The following is a 19453-nucleotide window of genomic DNA, read 5'->3' as shown; positions in this document are numbered from 1 at the left end:
TGCCGCCAGAACGGGAAAAGCCAGCAAACCAGCCAGTGGCCCCCCACAACCAGGAGTCCGTGTTGCCTGCACTGCTCCATGCTGTTCACACGGCATCCCAAAGGGACAGACGCCCAGCTACCCTACATTAGAGTCTAGGGATGTCTGTGGTTTTTATTAGTACTTTCATGAACCTATGTTTTACCTGTAAGTGAAAATTACACTTCACCGCCAGTGGCTTTTCAATTCAGTTTTGATATAAAACTTCCAAATGTTGCTGCTAATGGCTTTCACATTAAAAACAAACAAACTTTATTATGGGGCTACAGACCCCATAAAGTTAGGTTTGTTAGCCAGCCAACTTTTGATCACCCAAGTTAGCTTTACAAGTGTCCACACGCTGCGGAATAAAGATATGGATTCGCATAAAAGAGGGGCCCTCTCTGGAGACAGCACTGTGGTACTGGGAGAGACGCGGCAAAGTCGGGTGACAGGACTTTGCTTGTCCCTTAGGACTCGAGCAAGAGGGTGGGTGGAAGGTTGAGGGAGAGAAATACCATCCATTTACCTTTCGTAGTTGATTTGTGAAAAATAAAGTCTGCAGCAGGCTGTTCATGTAACAAGTCGCTCCCTGATTCTTTAAACCGACATAGCCCGTGTGCTTCTTTGAATCCCACCTACAAGATCAGTTGGAGGTTGAGGGAAAACTGCACAGGACGCCTCCTCGCTTCTGCAGTGTGTGTGGAGCATTTCGGCGCGACGCCGGCGAGACCCCGCACTGCCGTGCACCATCACCTCTTTCCCACCATCCTGACACAGGAACGACAGCCACGCACCCCTCCAAGGGAGAAACTCACCGCCAGGCACCCAGGCACTAAGAGCACCAGGGCCAGGAGTTCTTAGCACGATCACGGGCTCTTTTCGCCCAAGTGCACAAACCCAGCACTGGGGGAGAAGCAGCTTAACGCCGCCGACGGCAGCACTGTCTTCTCTTCCAAGATCACACTCACAGACAATCGCTGAATTCTACGGGACCGGCTCCCAGTGTGGGTCCATGGCATACATACTAGGTCACATGTGCAGTCAGCAAGAAATGCAAACAGTCGAAACCCCTCTTTTTGCAGTTACACACATAAGCAAAGACAAGCACGTACATTGGGGCAGGTTCTCGTTCGGGCTTCTACAGCCCTAGTGCTCTTTCTCTCTAGTCTATGGTGGTGGTTGCTGAGGAGAAACGGTACATCTTCTCGAAGTTAGCAGCTCCCACTGCACACTCCCCCCATCGTAAGAGGAAGCTAGAGAGAATGCCAGTTGAAGCCACACCCTTCCCCATCTCCCTCTGTATATAATGCAAAGACATGAACAACACGATCGCCACCAAGCATGACCAACACTGGAGGAGACGTTTACTACTGGCCGAGGTCAGGGTCAATAGTACTCTGTGATTCCAGGGGTTAGTCCATGACCTTGCTGACACGCTCGGGTGTACCGAAGGACCCTGCTGAAGTGTGGGTGGGTGGGTGTGAGTGTCTGTGCGTGCAAGCGCATCCGTGGATAATTTTAAAAACTGGCAAGAAAATGCAAGAATCCTAAATTATAGATGGTTATTTTAAAAACTATAATCCAAGTTTTAGGTGATAATGGCTGGCTAGGTTTTGATAAGTAAGTCTAAAGCAAGAAATCTGTTTTGATTGGTAAGACTGAAAAACCAATTCACTTTTTAGTCAAGAAAAGTAGATTATAAACATAGGGGGAGGTTTTCAAAATGGGGGGGAACCCACAAAAAATTTAGTTTTCTTGTTTTTGCCCCCCCTCCTGATATCTGAGTAGAACGTGAGCTCTGAAAAGACTCCTCAAGAAAAGCTGGATTCTTCCTGTACACGCCTCAGGCCACACCAGCAGGACCTGGCCTAAGTGACAGCTTCTGCGTGGCTGCCCCACGGCTCTCTGCCTGGTCCATCCAGGTCAACCCACACCCGCACTCTTGCCAGAGCAGGGCCACGTGAAGACAAAGTAACGTGGGCAAGAAACAGGTGCCTGCCGCTGACCTTCTTCCCAGACTGCACGTAACAGCCTCACCCTTGGGCCTCGACCAGTCAGCAGGGCCCCACTGCCTGATTCCAGCTTCCTGCTCAACCTCCACACCTTCCGGATGTGGACGCGGCGCCCAGCCCCACCCTGCCCTGCTGCTGGTGCCTTCCCTCAACTCTTGTTCTCCCTGCCCCAACCCCTTACCCTCCTCGACAAGTAAGCCACCCCAGGGCCCCGCCCATGCCTCCTGTAAGGCCGAACACTGCCTTGTGCACACAGACCTCCCACCGCTGAGCCATCCTCACGTCTCTTGCGGGTCCTCCAAGCTCGGCTCCACCTCACTCACCACCTCCAACCCACCGACTCCCCTGCTTCCTCGTCATACCCACAGTTCCCAGGCCTTCCCATCCCTGCCCTCTTCCAAGGAAAACTAGGGCCTCTCCTCTGTAGGATTTATAAACTGTCCCAGCAGTCTGGGTATTGGAGGACAGAAACCCATGGCTGCCTTGCCGACCATCACCACGTTCCTAGTGCACAGCAGTGTCCGGCCTACAGAAACCGCTCAAGAAAATCCGCCAAGCGAAGGAGTGAACGTGAGGCTGGCATACAGAGCCGCATACCCCCCATATGTGTGGGCAAGCGCAGAGAGGGTGCGTATCTGTTAAGTATATGCATCTGTTCACATGCTAGTGCTTCAGCACAGCACAAAGGCGTTTCTTAGGAGCACCCAATTAAAGAAAAACTTACGCAACTCCATGGGGAGCATCCGCCTGTACAAAGACTTCAAAAGTAACTTTGTCATCATCTATAAATCCTTTCTCAGGATCAGTCACTTCCTATAAAAAATAAGAATATCCAGCTTGCATAAGAACACACGAATGCTCCCTTCGTTCCGAAGAGACAATTACCCTAGTGCCCTCTACGTATTAGAGGAAAACACTACTTTTTCTAACCCCCAAATCGGGCTTCTGATTTTGCAGTGTTTTGATCTGCTTTAACTAGTAGTGTCCTCTGAACAAAACCAGCAAGAGCTTGGTTCCTCTAGGAAGCATCCAGGAAGCACTGGGAGCTGGTCCAGGGCACGGCCCAGAGGCACTGGTGCCCGCTCCCCAGAGCAAGGGCTTGGAGAGGTGCTGGAGAACCCGCGCTGGAGCACCCAGCAGGACACGCCTGACAACGCACTCCTGGGTTTCCACGTCTGCCAAGAGCAGCCAAAACAGATGGCGTTGAGAACTGGGGAGGTTCCCTGAAACCATGTCTGACTTGCCCCCCCCCCCCAATACTGACCTGTCAGCTGCTTAACAACCTCAACTAGCCAACTGGAGAAAACACATTTTCGGACACCTGTCCCACTTAGGAAGCACACATTTTTGATTCTAGAACGCACAGAAGGCTCTGAAGAGTGAAGGAACTCAGGAAGGAGTAAGGCTCAGATCATTCTGTGTAAACACTCGGTTACTTACGCTCCAGGCCATGAAATTGGAAAACCCCCAATCATTCTCCTTGTGGAAGAACAAGTGGCTAATGCGTCGGCTGAACGACTTCTCATCGTCTCTGTAATTTATTATCTTCAGCACAGCCTGTGCGTGGCAAGACCACGACCTGTTCAAAGAAAATCTAAGCCTCAGTTGACCTATTTAACTGATGTTTGCACACTTTAAAAACACAGCACACAAAAATTCCCCTATTTTTTTTTCTTTTATTTTTTTTGGGAGGAGTGGGGGAGTTGGGGGAGGGACACATTTACCTTAATGGTGAAAACAGCTAAAAGGGGTTGGGGGTGTCAATTCCCGTAGTGATTTGACCCATGGTTTTATTAATATTAATTTCTTTAAAAAGTTTTAGGTCAGGTTCTTTTTTTTTTTTTTTTTTTGGTATCAATAAACAGAGAAGTTACTGAATTTTAGATACTGGTCTTTTAGATTCTGTAAGAGACTAGTTTTCCGGTCACATGGTAGATTTAGTACCTAATCTGGGTATTAGGGAAAAGAACAGAACGAGAGAAGAGGAAAGCCGTGCTGCGTGCTCCAAGAACCCCTCTCGCAGCGGTTCCCAGGCAGGGCTGTACCAGGCGCTCCCGGGGGACTCCAAGCAGAGCCACCCAGTCACAGCACAGCAGAAGTGTCCCCGCTGCCATCAAGTTGGGCACAGATCACAAAAGGGCCTCTGGTCAATGTTTAAAAACCAGAAGGATACAGCCCTTTAAAGGTCCGCTAAGAGCATGGAGCTACAGGAGAGCTGAACCCACAAGAGCGCAGCCTCGCAGCACCCGTGCTTCTGCGGGCTCACGCCGGCCACACTGGACACGGACCACTCGCTGTTTCCCCCAAACGACTGTCAGCCTGAAGTGGTCTGTCAGACTACTGTGCAGCCCAAATACTCACCGGAAACCAGGTCATAATGTGAACACAGGAAGAAAAAAAATCAACCTACACACAGGCCCTGGCTGCAGCACACACTGGGCTTCGCACTTCTTACACTTTCACGTCAAAAGCCCAAGGAAATGGACTGCGTTCCCTGGAGCCTGGACAGAACAGCAAAGGCCAGTGCCCTTGGGGAACAGCCTTCATTGAGAGCTCCAAAGGGCCACAGTCTGGGGGTGACCACACAGACGTGGTCCAAGAAAGCAGCCTTCTCATGGGCTCCTTGATACGGAACGAGAAGGACATGGTGACCAAGTGATCCGGGACCCCTTCGAACAATGTCAGCTAAGCTTCTGAGAAATGCTGAACGGTGACAGTTTTTAATTAATGAAAGAATCAAACTTTTGACAAAGAATCAATGGGCAGGAAATGTGAAGCCTCAATCTTTAGTTTCATCTGAATAAAGGGACCATGAAGACTCTTCTCAATTTGAAGACATTTTATTACACACTTCTTTTAAAAACTATAGGAACAAAACAATATTTCTAAAATAAGCTGAAGAAGCTCATGTTGTAAAACCCTCAAAGAATGTTTTTAATTCGGATCTTTCTGAATTAACACCCAGGAACTGGTTAACATAACTATGGGGAGGCCACAGGACCTGAGGAACTTTCCTGGACTACAGTTTTCCCCTCAGGCAGTGACTGGTAGAATATAAAAGCCCACAATCCAGTAGTGAGCCCATCCACAGGGGCCCCGATTCCAGGTTCCATGGACTGGTAGATTCTAACACGTGAACTTCACTTTCTCATTTGCAAGAAAAAAAGACACCTTTTCTAGACTGGAGAGAATACCTACCAGTGAGTTTTAAAGAGGGAAATGTATTTCATTGAATGTAAAATCAAAGGGCTATGTAGAGGCAGCAAGGAAATTCAAAACTGTTAAGTTCAAAGAGGTCGATCAGATCGGGCCTCCAATCACGTAGCATAACTATTTGTGGGTTTGTAATCGCATCATTTAAACTGTCTTACGTGGAATCAGATTCAGCATTGCACTGGAGAAAGAATCCTACGCTTTTTTGGTGTGGTCTGTCTGGATAAAAGCGTGGCATCACCATAATCTTCCATGGCAGATTTCGCACAAAACACGGAGGGCTAAGGACCGACTCACTCAGTCTGCTGAAGCGCTCGACAGTGAACTGAAAGGTCGCCTCGGAGCGCCAACTCGTGTCTGCAAGAAAAGGCCGTGTCAATCACAGGGCTCGGGCATTGTGAAACAGCACCGACGGCCGACAACCGTGGGACCCCGCGTGGGACAACCAACAACGGCGAGCGAACCGTTCTGTACGACCGCGACCTAACTGCTAGACCTGACTCTTGGGGAAAACGAGAGCGTCATTTCCCAAGTACTGATAATCTAGAACAGTGAGGTGACGCACAGTTTATATGTGAATGAAATCCTAGACCCAGCGGGCTAACGACACACACCTGCCTGCCCTCCTCAATTTCCAGAGTTCGGCCTATGAGAACATCTACTCTACTCTGGCAATCCAGCGTCACCCTCAGTGAGTGGACAGGCTCTGCAGAGGCGGCATGAAGCGGATCTTGGACACCTGCTGGAGGCCGGGGCGCAGGGACGAAGAGGGCAGGGCTGACCCAGGTCAGGTCAGAGGAGCAGTGAGGGGGGCGAGGCGCTTGTGGGCGTAGGGGGTGCACAGGGCGCACGGACAGAGTGCCACACCATGCCTACTGCAAAGCAGCACTGTTTTAGAGACAAGACTGCCAAGAAGTGAGCCCCCAAAATAAATGTTAACTTCATCAATTCACAATTTCTGTGAAAATACCAGCCTGGACTCCCTAAGGGGAATTAACTTAAAAAGAAAGAAACTGGTATTCTTCTCCACATGAATTATAAAAATTGTTAAATATACTCAACAAGACTTGATGGCAAATTTAGGGAATCAAGGCTTCCTCCAACAGAAAGTGGAGTATGGATATAGTGCCTCTCTCTTAGATGACTTTCATTTAAAAGTCACCAGGTCATGATCTGTGGGTCCTGGGATCCCTGGGATCAAGTCCCACACTGGGCTCTCTGCTCAGCGGGGAGTCTGCTTTTCTCTCCCTCCCTCTCTCTCTCTCTCAAATTAACAAATAAAATCTTGGGTGGGGGAGTCACACTTTAGAATTCCACCTTTGACTGATGGTGACTATTCATTTACAAGTGACACTGGCTACTGATTAGCCCTGACAAGCCCAGCAGTGTCCGCATGGACGCTTCTCAAACTCAGTGAACGAGCAGCCCTCCCCCGGTCACCGCGCCAATCTTACTGGCTGGCACTTCTATAGAACACCAGGAAGCTGCTACAGCAAGGTCCAGGAGCTGCTTTCTCTCCACTTTGGTACCTAGCTGGTTGCAGATGGGCTACAGTTCACCAGGTGGCAGGGGACCAAGAGCCACACCATGAAGAGCCCCGTGGTCTACAGAACACTTTAAGGTACATGGAAGGCTTTTTCCGGTTTGGCATCAGGGGCTACTTTGGCATCACTCAGCCCTAGGCTCCTGGGCCCCAAAGGAGACTCTCAGGCTTGGAGGAAGAGCACGTGAAGAACACACTGCCTTCCTTCATCCTTCAGTCTCCAAACTTCACTAAGACAACCAAGTGCTCAGGATACAGACTTCTGGGGGTATGGATATTGCTTATGTTTGTGACTACCTGAATTTGTTCTTAAGAAAACATGTCCATCAATCCTCATGAGAGGGTAGTATTCTTTACCAAAGAAATAAGGACCAAAAGTAAGCATGACAGCTGGCCCTGATCCCTTGTTTCAATACTCCTCCTTCCCAATTTTTCTGCTATGTAACCCTGCTCAACAGACCGCACAGGCCCTTCAGAAGGAAGGGCTGCTCAAGAGGGGTGAGACCCGTCTAAGACCGTCTACATGCAGTATGTACTCGAGCTTCTTCAAGTGGCAGCTATGACCTTAACCCCTTGGAAGGGCAAAAGTACCCAATGGCCAAGAGATGGGTTCAAGGTCATGTCTTAGAATGGCTTGGGAAGAGTGTGGACCACCATTTCACAGACTCAAATCCCATGTGAGCAGCATTTCAATCCTGCAAGGTACGCGAGGTAGATGTTAACTCCCACTTTACAGATGAGGGAACCGAGGCTCACTGAGGCTACGTGGTTTATCTTATCCGAGGTCTTTCACAAAATGAGCACAGCGGGTTCAGTCCCCAAGATCTGTGGCCCCTAAACGGTGACGTTGTCTCTGGTTTGTAAAACACCATATTCTAGAGTTTAAGATCCCCCCAAATGCAGAGCCCAATCAAACTGGCTTGCCTTATGGGGACCAAAGAACTGCTATCAACCAAATAAAAATCACCTCAGGGCACGCACTCATGAAACCCTATAAAGGTCAAAGTCCCAAAGTTCTGCCTCTCTTCTAACTCAACTATTTGTTTTCAGATAAAATTCCACTCTTTGTCAGATTAGATTTTCACGTAGACCCAAACTGAAATGTATCATAAATGCTTTTTCGTTGTCTCCCACACTTTATTCCAATTTCAGAATTAATCTTAGATATTAAATAAGACCCAACAAAACTCAGCATGGCACCGAGTCCACGAGACGGCAAGCCCTCCCTTCAGAGGCAGAGAGGCTCAGCAGCCTCCGCCTGGCGCCATCCTGCCTCAGAACTCAGCTCACACGCGTGGATTTATACATGGCACATCCCTAGGACAGACTCAGTTCTGAGATATGCTAACTAGGACATTTAACATGAGGTTTCATGCGAATAAAAATGTCGCCCTATGGCTCTCAACTCTTTGTAACTTAATTACATAAATGAAACTAACATTATACACCAAAAAGTCAAGGCAAAAGAGCAGAGCAGACTTGAAACCCATCTGTGGCAGAAAGGCCTGGCCTGATCACACTCCCATAAGGAATTACAGGAGACACAAATGTCTTTGCCCAAGAAAACAGGTGAAAGGTACTCCAAGATCCTACTTTTACAACTTCCCTGTGTCTATAATTACTTCAAAAAAAAAAAAAATTTAAAGCAATACACCTGGGATTCTGAAGGATGCCCCACATCCTGCAGAATTAGCGTTTCATCTGAACATAGACTCTATAGCCTGCCTGAATGCCGCAGTTAGTGCATTACTCCATGCCTCTTTTTATTGTCAAGGACAGGATGACGAGTTTCTGCTACCTGTCACCACACATCCTCAGCCGGAAGACTTGGTTACCCACCACCTCCACTCCTGCCCTCACAGAGCAGCCACCGTGCCCATTCGTACTCCCATCTTATCTTCGCAGGGCAAAGGCCAATGAACCAGACTGGGGTCCAGTTGCATGAAAAAGGCAGAGGAAGATACAGTCTTCTGTTTTGTTTTAAATCAGAAGGTTAGCCTAAAAAGAGTGCCCAAATAGCACTCTTGCAGTAATTTTATCAAACCTCTATTCTTCATTCCTTTCAAGTCCTAGTTAATCCCCAGAAATTACTTTTGTTTCATGGGTACCAACAATCTATATTTGCAGAGGCTTTATTTACTCTAGAAGTTATCTTCATCTAAGGAAAGAGTAAGAAACTAAAATCAAAGGAGCATAGGTAGGTGCAACCAGAAAATGATTCTGACTCTTGCCCGTAATCCCATGTTACCAAGACTTTTAAATATGCTATCTCAACCCCACACGTGTTTGTCTATGCTGTCAGCCATTTAACTTTTGTAGAGAAACTCCCCTCCCAAAGAAGGCCCTTCTGCCCAGTAGATAAGCCTGATCCAGCATTCCCTAGATTGTGTGCCCTACTTTACCATGTCAGAAGGAGATTCAGAAAAAGGGTTTCTGAAGTTGAGACTCTTGGGGAATCATTAACAAAACAAGTCTTTTGGAGAAAGACATTAAGGTGCGGACAGCCCAGAGAAGCCCGAGATACGGACATCTGGTTGGCCCAGCACCCCTCAAATTTCCTAGACCACTCAAGACTTCTCACCACATGCTAACATCCCACAGAAAAGAGTTTCAAAATACCTATCACGACTGGGAAAATGCTGCCACAAACTAAGGCTTCTACTCTAGAACCAGAACCATCTCCCTCCCGTCCCCTTACCACCAAAAAGAGAAAATCTTTTCACTCTCTTACACTGGGCCTTTCAAAAGACACCTCAAATCCCAAACCAGGAACATGGTGCTACTGAACACCACTCTGCTTTGTCCCTTAATAAATACCCTTTTCCTGTTTGGTAACTCACTACAGCAATATTTCCACTATTAGGCTCAATGGTTTGGCACCATTATTTACTACTACTAATTTAGCAAAATTTGCCTGAAAAGGAAAGGGGTTTTATTATGTACATTACAGATCTCTAACAGTGGTTCTCAAATGAGGCAGTCTGGACCCCCAGACACATCTGGCAGGGTCTATTTTTGATTGTCAGGACTGCAGGGAGTAGGCATAAGGGTGGGATGACACTGGCATCCAATCACGCCGAGGTCAGCCCCTACAACAAAGAATGATGCGCCCCAAAAGGCAACAGTGCCAAGGTCAAGAAACCCTGCCCTTTATCTACAACTGCACCTCCTCCCAAGCCCTCCCCAAAAATAGATGCACGGAAATATTCTTTGGAATTGCTCTGTGGAACTAGACAGGGAGCTCTCTTGCCTGGGGTGGGCAGTTACTACTGCTCCTCAAGTGACTGGAACCCATCTCTACCTCACACTGGGCACACTGGGCCTGGCCACACCTTCCCAACTGCACTCTCTGAATCACTTTCGGCATCTCCGGTGTCTGCAATAAAACCAAGAGCCCAGCAACCAAAGAGACCACAACCCACACCGTTGCCCTTGATCTACAGTGGAAAGCGCACTCCACAGGTAACAAAGCAGCGGGGTTTAGACCACGCCTCTTTACCTTCCTCAGATATTGCCTCAGCCAGCTGCCAGGGGGTAAACCGCACTGTGAGAGAACTCTCAACTACGGCTGCAGTTTCTCATGGAGGCTGAACTTTTGGCAGGAGGTCTGAACAGCAGTCCTTCTGGTGGTGCAGCCCGTGACTGACGGTTTCTTTTCAACTGCCCCGTTACTCCCCTGGGAAGGACACAACCCTTATGAGGATTGATGGACATGCTTTTGACAGAACATTGGTTTCATATTACACTGCAAGATTCCAGGGACTCCATAAAGTGATTACTGGCTGCTACCGTCTCATGATTTTGACCTTGCAAATAAGTGTACAGGTCACCTATCTGATAAATTATTAAGAAGAAATAGCCTCGAAAGAAATTATTTCCCGGGCACAAAATGTCCATGCATATACCTATGCATACACTTTTTGCATAAAAGATACAGACCAAAAGTTAGTGTGGGAGAATGAAGCCCAAAAGCTCAATTCTGATTTCACACCTAATGGGAGCGGGAGAGGGATTATCAGCTCCAGACAACTGATAGACACACTACAGTAAGAATGCAATGGGAAGTCAAGTTCCAATGTCTAGAAGTATCTTGCTGCAAACAAAAAGGAAAGGAGAGTAAGATACACTTGCTCTGAACACTAACAGTGGCTGGGAAAGTGCAAGCCTGACTAAATCCCCATCTTTTACAAACTTCTGCATTTAAACCTTCTCACCTAGGCTGGGGAGAACCACCTTACCCTGAAATTTATAGGTAATCTTCAAATTCAAAACCAAAACAGTCTCCTAAATTTTCCTCAGATACAAACTTCCTGAAAATTAGCTACTCCTAAGAAACGCAGAAGTAATCAAGGAAGAAATCTACAGCACATCTAGTTGTGTTTCTGATAGTTTTCTGCCCAATGCGAGTAAACAAACCACACGTACTCACCATCCTCCATATCTTCCTCTGTGGTGTTGTGCCCATCACTCATGGCTACATTCCCGTTGATAACAGGGTTCTGAGTAATTCTTGGTGGGTCATCTGTATCTCCAGCTTTAAAAAAAAAACAAAGAAATTCCATGGTTTTTTACCTTCAGATCTTAGATTAAATAAATAAAAATGTATTTGTACTTTTGACGGTTTCCAGTCACTAACACCATCCAAATGTGCCATAATAAACATGCTCTAACCCAAAGGTATTTACTCATATGTTTACTAAATACGAACTTTCGTTGCTTTCAAAATGCTAAACTGGATGCAAACGATCACTATACCACACTTGCTAAATTTGCAATGATACTTTGAAATGGGTTTCCTACTCATTAAAACTCAACCCCACAGGGTGCCTGGGTGGCTCAGTCGGTTAAGCGTCTGCCTTCAGCTCAGGTCATGATCAAGCCCCAATCCTCACGTCGGGCTCCCTGCTCAGTGGGGAACCTGCTTCTCCCTCTCCTTCTGCTCCTCACCCCACTCATGCTCTCTCTCTCGCCCAAATAAATTAAATCTTAAAAAAAAATAAAACTCAAACCCAGAGAAAATATTAACTAAATATATACACAGCGGTGTGCATCAGAACTTTCTAACACATGTCAGCGCTTTAAAACATCACATTGGAGTCTCAAAGTGTCATTGGACAATTACTGTAATAACTGAAGTATAAACCCAGGCAAAAACCAGAACTGGAGGTTGGGGGGGGTGTGAAAGGGGGTCCCTAGGAGGATTGGCATTTATAAAGAGTCTGAAAACGATTTTGAGAAGCACATAAAAAGATGTGCTACAGATTTCTTTTTTTTTAAATATTTTATTTACTTATTTGAGAGAGAGAGTGCACAAGCTGGGGGTGGGGGGAGAAGCAGGCTCCCTGCTGATCAGCCTGATGTTGGGCTCGATCCCAAGACCCTGGATCATGACCTGAGCCGAAGGCAGACACTTAACTGACACCCAGGAGCCCCTGTGCTATAGATTTCTAAATGCTTGCTGAGATGTGGCTTGACAAACATTTATATATAATCAAAGATGTGGATTCAAAACTTTGAAGCAATGAATGGCAAGAATAAGGTGTAAACTCCAAGTGTAACATTCTTATCTCTATTTAAAAACAATCTTCTTACACTGACATAGATCCTTGACTTAAAAGGAAATAAACGCTACGTCAAGAGTTGGGACTTAAATAACCTTTACTGGCCAAAAGGGTCCATCCTGCATATGTAAACCCTCTCCTGCTTCTAGATGTGAGAACAGCTCACTGCAACTAGTGCAGCCCCTTTATGTTGACTGTATACATGCTGACTGAAATCAACAGTCTTAGCTACGAACAAGAGATGTTATTTTTAAAACAGCTACCTAAGTGTGTCCTAGGCCTGCGACATTTCAGAGCCCTTCCCCCCCCCCGCCCCTTTCAGATGGGCGGTCAGCAGTCGGTCTTGTTCAGCACCATGGACAGCACCCTCCCCGTTTCCCACTCAACATTCTCCAAAACCCCCAATTATCAGATTAAGTCTCAAGTAATTCCTGTACATAAACCATCTTTTTTTCCCTTAAGCATCTCAAAACACACCTTAGAATTCCCTGGAGACCAAGAAACAGGTATTACCAAATTTATATCACTTTCAAAGCTGATACTCTTGTTTTATTAACTATCAATATATACACTTAGCAATTGTGTTGAAGTTATTTTTAAAAACAAACATATATACATTTTTGAACTGGTCCCTCAACCATCACACACACACACACACACACACAAAAGGAGTGGGGAGGAGAAATCCTTTTTGCTGTTGCTTAATTAGCTCGAACTCCAAAACTATGTGCTAAAAAGCAAAAAAAATTTTTTTAAAAAAAGGTATTTTGAAATGTCTTTCAACTACATTTATCCTATGTTAACATCAAACCATCATTAAAAATATTTTATGAGGAAAAACCCCTATGAAAGCCTATGAAATAAATTATGGCACATTCCACCAATAGAATATTATAAAGCAGTGTTTCAATGTACCTATATGGAAAGTTCTCTAAGCTATAAATTTGAAAAATAAAGATACCAAGCAATAAATATCATCACATGCAACTTCTGTTATAAAAGAGACAGAGTACGTTCGAATAGGAACAAATAAATTCTCACTTCCCTTTACATGATAAACACTGGAAGGACATAAACCATTAAGAGGCTCTCCAGAAGCAGCAGTAGCATGAGTCTACATCATACATACTCTCACATTACATGAATGCACCATAAATCTTAAAATAATTGGCTTGATATATGCTTGGTATTTTAATTTCGTTCCTCAGTTCAAATCTGTCCTACTACAATTGCCTTAAAATATGGTTTTTAGTGCATGATTGCAAAAATAAAAATCTCTGTATACAAGACAGCATCACACCTAAAACTAGGATGCTGTGTAGATGTAAGCAGTCTGAACTAGAGCGGGTCATAGAATTCTCCAACTGATTTGTAATCCTGAAGATTGAGATCCAAGTGAATTCAGATTATAGCTGAAACAAGGTCTCTTTTAAGGGTTTTGGTGACTTGAAATAGAGTACTTTTTCACCAGAAGTTATGGTAATAATAAAAATCAAGATCAAGATGGGGCGCCTGGGTAGCTCAGTCAGTTAAGCGCCCAACTCTTCATTTTGGCTCCGGTCATGATCTCAGGGTGGTGGAATCAAGCCCCGCATCAAGTTCCACCCATCCGGTTCCACGCTCAGCAGGGAGTCTGCTTCTCACTCTCCCTCTGCCCCTCCACGGGCTCATGCTCTGTCGGTCTCTAAAATCAATCTTTAAAAAACCCATCAAGACGAAGTCAAAAGATCTATGGATCACCACCCACAGCACTTTACTGTGTGGGGTAGGAAAAAAATGGGCCACAGTGTTTTGGAAGTAGGATTAACTACAATGCAATGACTGACAAAAGTCTAATATTTTATAAATAAGGGAAATTATCTAATGTTAATTAAGACAGGGTTTCTCTGCAGTTGGTCCCTAAAGGCAAAATAAATAAAGTTCTACACTTGAACTGGGTTCTCCTGAGCGATACCCCACTTTTTATTTTTTTTTAAAGATTTTATTTATTTATTTGACAGAGACAGCGGGACAGGGAACACAAGCAGGGAAGAGCTAGAGAGGGAGAAGCAGGCTCCCTGCTCAGCAGGGAGCCGGAGGCAGGGCTTGATCCCAAGACGCTGGGATCATGACCTGAGCCAAAGGCAGACGCCTAACTGAGCCACCCAGGTGCCCCAATACCCCACACGTTTTTACACATTTGTGCTGGCGTGACCGATTTGCTCCTTTCCACCCTCCTTAAGCATGGACATGCTGGTCCAGGCCAGTGGCTATGAAATGATAAGTCCCTGGTAGGTCCACCATGTACATGAGAAATCTGGCCAATGACAGGCACCATGAAGCTCCCAACCAACTGCCATGGGGCCTTGATAGAAAAAGTTAGCAACTCAAGTCTAGCTCCTAAGGGACTGAATATCCAGTTAAAAAAAGCTCCTCATAAATGAGTCAGTTCAGCAAGAGGATTAAAAATTTAATTAAGACACAGTAAATCCCTGGACCTGAATTCAATGATGAAAGTACCCGAAGCCCACAAAAAGTCTGTATTAGACTTCCAGAAATATCTTCAATGGTTCAGACTCCCTTCAATATCACTAGTAGTACAACACTGGTGTGTGTATATGCATTTATCACTATATGAAAAGTGATCCTGTTCCTGAATTTTAGGTCCCATCTGTTTGGAACTTCCCAGATGTGTTAACTCTCATTTGGCCATTTGTGAAGCACAGCACTCAGTTTTTGACACACAATGGTCTCAAATAAGATTGGTGACATGCTTGGCAAGCACGAAGGACAACATGGGATGCCTCAAATAAAAAAAAACAAAACGTACGAAATATGCCAAATACTGGGCGGGAGGGGGAGCAGTTATCATTCCAAAATATATTTATGACACTCAAATACAATCAAAGATCATTTCCGTTACTTGTGAGTGGTAAGCTCTTGATGCCAAGCCCTGTGGTAAGTACCAGAGGCACAATTTTATTATATATACAGAAGGACACAAAATGTCTCTTCTAGAGACTAGAAACACAAAAGAGGCTAACGTGGCTGGTTACAGAGTCTATATATTTCCTCCTCTTTCTACTGAGGAGGCCAGGCTTCCCTTCCCACTGACTTCCATTTGTGATGTCATAACACAGGACTACTCAACAAAGAACACTTGCCAATTGCTATGGAAATGGCGTGGCGCTAATTCAGCGCTGAATCTCACTCCTGGATGAAACAACAGACAGAGCAGAATTTCAATTTGCTGGCTTTGACATTTTCTGTCGCTTCACAGAGATTACTCAAACTCTCCCCAAAAGGCCAGATTTAAGGGGACAAACCACCACCGTGAGACCTCAGAGCCTTCCACTACGAAGTTTGTGTACTGCCACCCAGTGGTGCCTAGGCCACAAAGACCTAGCCACACCTCCGACTCAGTCTCCCAGGTTCCTCCTCCAACTTTCCAACTAGTGATACAAGCCAGTGAGCAAAACCGTAGCTCAGTTAAAGGCCAGAATATGTGGAGTGCCAACACAGGGTACACGGTCTAAACTCCCAACTCAACCAGTTCACCTGGAATTCAAAGTCAAAAGCCCTCTGGCCGCTGCTTGGTCCTCCTCCCCTTCTCTCCGCTTCTGGCACCCATTTTAAAGAATATTACATAAAGGAAAGCTTATCACGGTAAATGAGAACACTGGTATCTTCCCGCATACCGATTTCTTAATTAACAATCCCAAATATATTTCAGGACAGTTCAGAAATGTCAGTACTGGTTATAGAAAACCATTAGGGCCTATGAACCCCCATCTGAATCCCCCTTCCCCAGTCACCTTCTCGTCCAAGCTTGTGGTTCCCCGCCATGTCTGCATGGCTCTGCAGCAGTATCTGCTGGGGCTGGGGAGGGGAGGCTTCTCTCATCCACATCAGAGTGACTGCATAGAATCTCTAGGAGCTCTACCTCAGCATTCTTTTTTTTTAAGCCCCCCCCCCACAACACATACACAGAATTCTTGGGTTTAGGACAAGGAACATATTCAAGCAACCTCATCAATTTAGATAATCACTTCCAAGAGGCCAAGTGGTCCAGAAAGAGGATGTTAATGGGAAAAAAAGAAGTCAGGAGTTGGGTTACCAGTTCCTTAGCTGCTGATGTAAGTTGCTAACAGTGGGGAAAACTGGCTATGGGGATCATGGGCACACAGCACACAAACTACATCTCTCCTGAAAATCTAAAATTCACCCCTTATTAAAAGTGTACCTGAAAAAAGAGAAAACAGAAAATCCTTAAGCCTAAAAAGCAAGGACTATAACTGATACTAAACTCACATGTGGAGAATTTCAGCATGAAGCACGTGCCTCAGCATGCCTGCAATTCTCATACCAGCCAAGGCAGAAAAGGGCAGCCTAAGGGCCCCTGGGTGGCTCAGTCATTAAGCGTCTGCCTTCAGCTCCGGTCCTGATCCCAGGGTCCTTGGATGGAGCCCCACATCGCACTTCCCCCTCAGCGGGGAGCCTGCTCCTTCCTCTCCCGCTCCCCCTGCTGGTGTTCCTTCTCTCGTTCTGTCTCTCTCTGTCCAATAAATAAATAAAATCTTTAAAAAAAAAAAAAAGGGGCAGCCTAAGAGCGAGCTTGGGTCTGTGTGGGAGCAAGACCAGCAGAGCAAACAGGATGTCAGGTTTGCTTCAAGCGTTTCATGAATCTGTAACTCCATTTACTGACCCCCTACTGAGTGCGGGTCCAGTGCAGACATTCTCAGGTGATGACCACAAGCTCCCTTTACCGATGGACCCACTGGCTTAAGGCTACAGCTGGATGTGAGGGGCACTGCCTCCAGGGGAGCCCAGCTCATATTCTCTGTTCTTCCTCTAAAAGACCGGCTCTGCCGACTTGGTCTGTCCTCCAGGAGGAGTGCTCCCTCCTCAGGTAAAGGACAAGTTAGATAGAGGCCCCACATGAACCCAGAGGCACCAGTCAGGAAGAAATAAAGGAGGAAAAAGTCTTGAATAAAAAGGCACCACGCTGTTTTGTGTTGTTCTTGTTGATATACATTTATTTATTTATTTATTTGAGAGAGAGAGCGAGAGAGAGAAAGCGCATGCGAGGGAGCACAGGGAGAGGAACAGAGTGAAAGAAATCGGCAAGCAGACTCCCTGCTGAGTGCGGAGCCCAATGAGGGGGCTCCATCTCACAACCGTGAGATCATAACCTGAGCTGAAACCAAGAGCCGGATGCCAAACTGACTGAGCCACCGAAGTGCCCCAGCACGATGCTGCTTTGAAGGCTGAATTTCTTTATATGCTTTATGAAGTGCCTATTCCCAACATAACCTATACCCCTGAAAATTTATATTAGATCACCCTGATTTTATTCTTTATTAAACATACCATTGAGATAACTGTAGATTCACAATTATTATAGAAATAATAAAGATCCACTTCCTTTCACCCAGTTCACCCGGTACCATTTTGCAGAATCATAGTACAATTCACAACCAGGACACCAATGCTGACACAACACACTAATCCTAGTCCTGCTCACTTGCACTCTTAAGACATGTGTAGCTGTGTGTGTCCACCCAGGCAAGACACGAACAGTTCCAACACAAGGACTCTTGGGTTGCCCTTTCAGACCTATCCCCAACCCCCCGCCCCGTGCACACTCCCCTCCCATAACTCCTGGAAACAACGAATGTTCTCCATCCCCATAATTTTTCATTTCAAGAGTGTTATATAAATGAGCACGGTATATAACCTTTTGGAATGCCTTCTGTCACTCAGCATAATTCCTTTGAGACTCAGGTCAACAACTGGTTTCTTTATACTGCTGAGTAGGATTCCATGGCCGGGACCGCCATCTGACCTGCAAACATCTGGGTTGTTTCCAATTTGAGGCTATTACAAATAAAGCTCCTACAAACATNGAAGGACTCTTGGGTTGCCCTTTCAGACCTATCCCCAACCCCCCGCCCCGTGCACACTCCCCTGCCATAACTCCTGGAAACAACGAATCTTCTCCATCCCCATAATTTTTCATTTCAAGAGTGTTATATAAATGAACACGGTATATAACCTTTTGGAATGCCTTCTGTCACTCAGCATAATTCCTTTGAGACTCAGTTCAACAACTGGTTTTTTTTTTTTTTTTTAAAGATTTTATTCATTTATGTGACAGAGAGACAGCCAGCGAGAGAGGGAACACAGCAGGGGAGAGGGAGAGGAAGAAGCAGGCTCCCAGCCGAGGAGCCCGATGTGGGACTCGATCCCGGAACCCCGGGATCACGCCCTGAGCCGAAGGCAGTCGCTTTAATGACTGCGCTACCCAGGCGCCCCAACAACTGGTTTCTTTATACTGCTGAGTAGGATTCCATGGCCGGGACCCGCCATCTGACCTGCAAACATCTGGGTTGTTTCCAATTTGAGGCTATTACAAATAAAGCTCCTACAAACATTTTTGTACAAGTCCTGGTTCTGTATTTATTTTTACTTCTGGATTTGAAATAATGAAATTTTCACAGTAGCAAGGCGAGCAGTACGGAGATGAATAAGGGGAAAGGATTCCTCCGCTCCCAATCCTAACATGAAGAAAGCCCCCTTCCAGGCAGCCTCACCATTCCTATATATGCATATGCAACAATGTCCATGCATTTTCTCATGAACAGAAAACGGTATCAGATTACACGAATAAGCTAGAACTACCCCAAGTCGGTATACATGAATATGCACAGGAATGTGCTTCTGAGTAGTGCCATGCCATGCCATGATTTCACTCAACCATTCCCCAACCATGACTGCCTCCAGGTACCTATTTTTGTTTTTTGCCACTTGAATGATGTGACCATCTGTACTATGATTCCTGTCCTGCTGCATTTTATCACCAGGTCATTTTTCCCAAACACATTGGACCCCCCACCCAAGTAGTTAGCCAAACAAACTCTTCCCAATGACAATGAGCAGCAGAGCGAAGCCTCAAAGACCACAAAGCTGCCAAATGACACTAAGCGATCCATCAGATGACCCAAGTCCTGCACAACTTCATGCACCGTTCTGGAGAGCTCTTCCAACTCTTGGACACAGCTCCTTCACTCTTCCTTTGGAGAATTCAAATACAATTCACGTGCCAGTGTTCTGGTCCACAGTAT

At 45.9% G+C, this 19453-nt stretch overlaps 1 protein-coding gene across 2 annotated transcripts in view; it reads right to left on the bottom strand.

The window, feature by feature from the left end:
• Positions 1 to 16190, bottom strand: part of USP7 (ubiquitin specific peptidase 7) — a 36639-nt gene extending 20449 nt beyond the window's left edge. The window contains exons 1-6 of one of the 2 annotated variants that reach the window (XM_011225563.3): positions 16145 to 16190; positions 11219 to 11323; positions 5405 to 5603; positions 3474 to 3612; positions 2758 to 2846; positions 548 to 656 (exon numbers count right to left, since the gene is read on the bottom strand). In XM_011225563.3, the coding sequence (XP_011223865.2) occupies positions 548 to 656; positions 2758 to 2846; positions 3474 to 3612; positions 5405 to 5603; positions 11219 to 11323; positions 16145 to 16175 (672 nt within the window). In that variant the 5' untranslated portion in view covers positions 16176 to 16190. Of the gene's footprint in view, positions 1 to 547; positions 657 to 2757; positions 2847 to 3473; positions 3613 to 5404; positions 5604 to 10288; positions 10466 to 11218; positions 11324 to 16144 lie in introns of those variants that run through there. The other variant, XM_019800145.2, reaches the window with a different exon arrangement.
• Positions 16191 to 19453: the final 3263 nt, after the last annotated feature.

Source organism: Ailuropoda melanoleuca, chromosome 10, assembly GCF_002007445.2.
Source record: "Ailuropoda melanoleuca isolate Jingjing chromosome 10, ASM200744v2, whole genome shotgun sequence".
NCBI lineage: Eukaryota > Metazoa > Chordata > Mammalia > Carnivora > Ursidae > Ailuropoda > Ailuropoda melanoleuca.
This window is presented reverse-complemented; position numbering and strand designations above follow the sequence as displayed.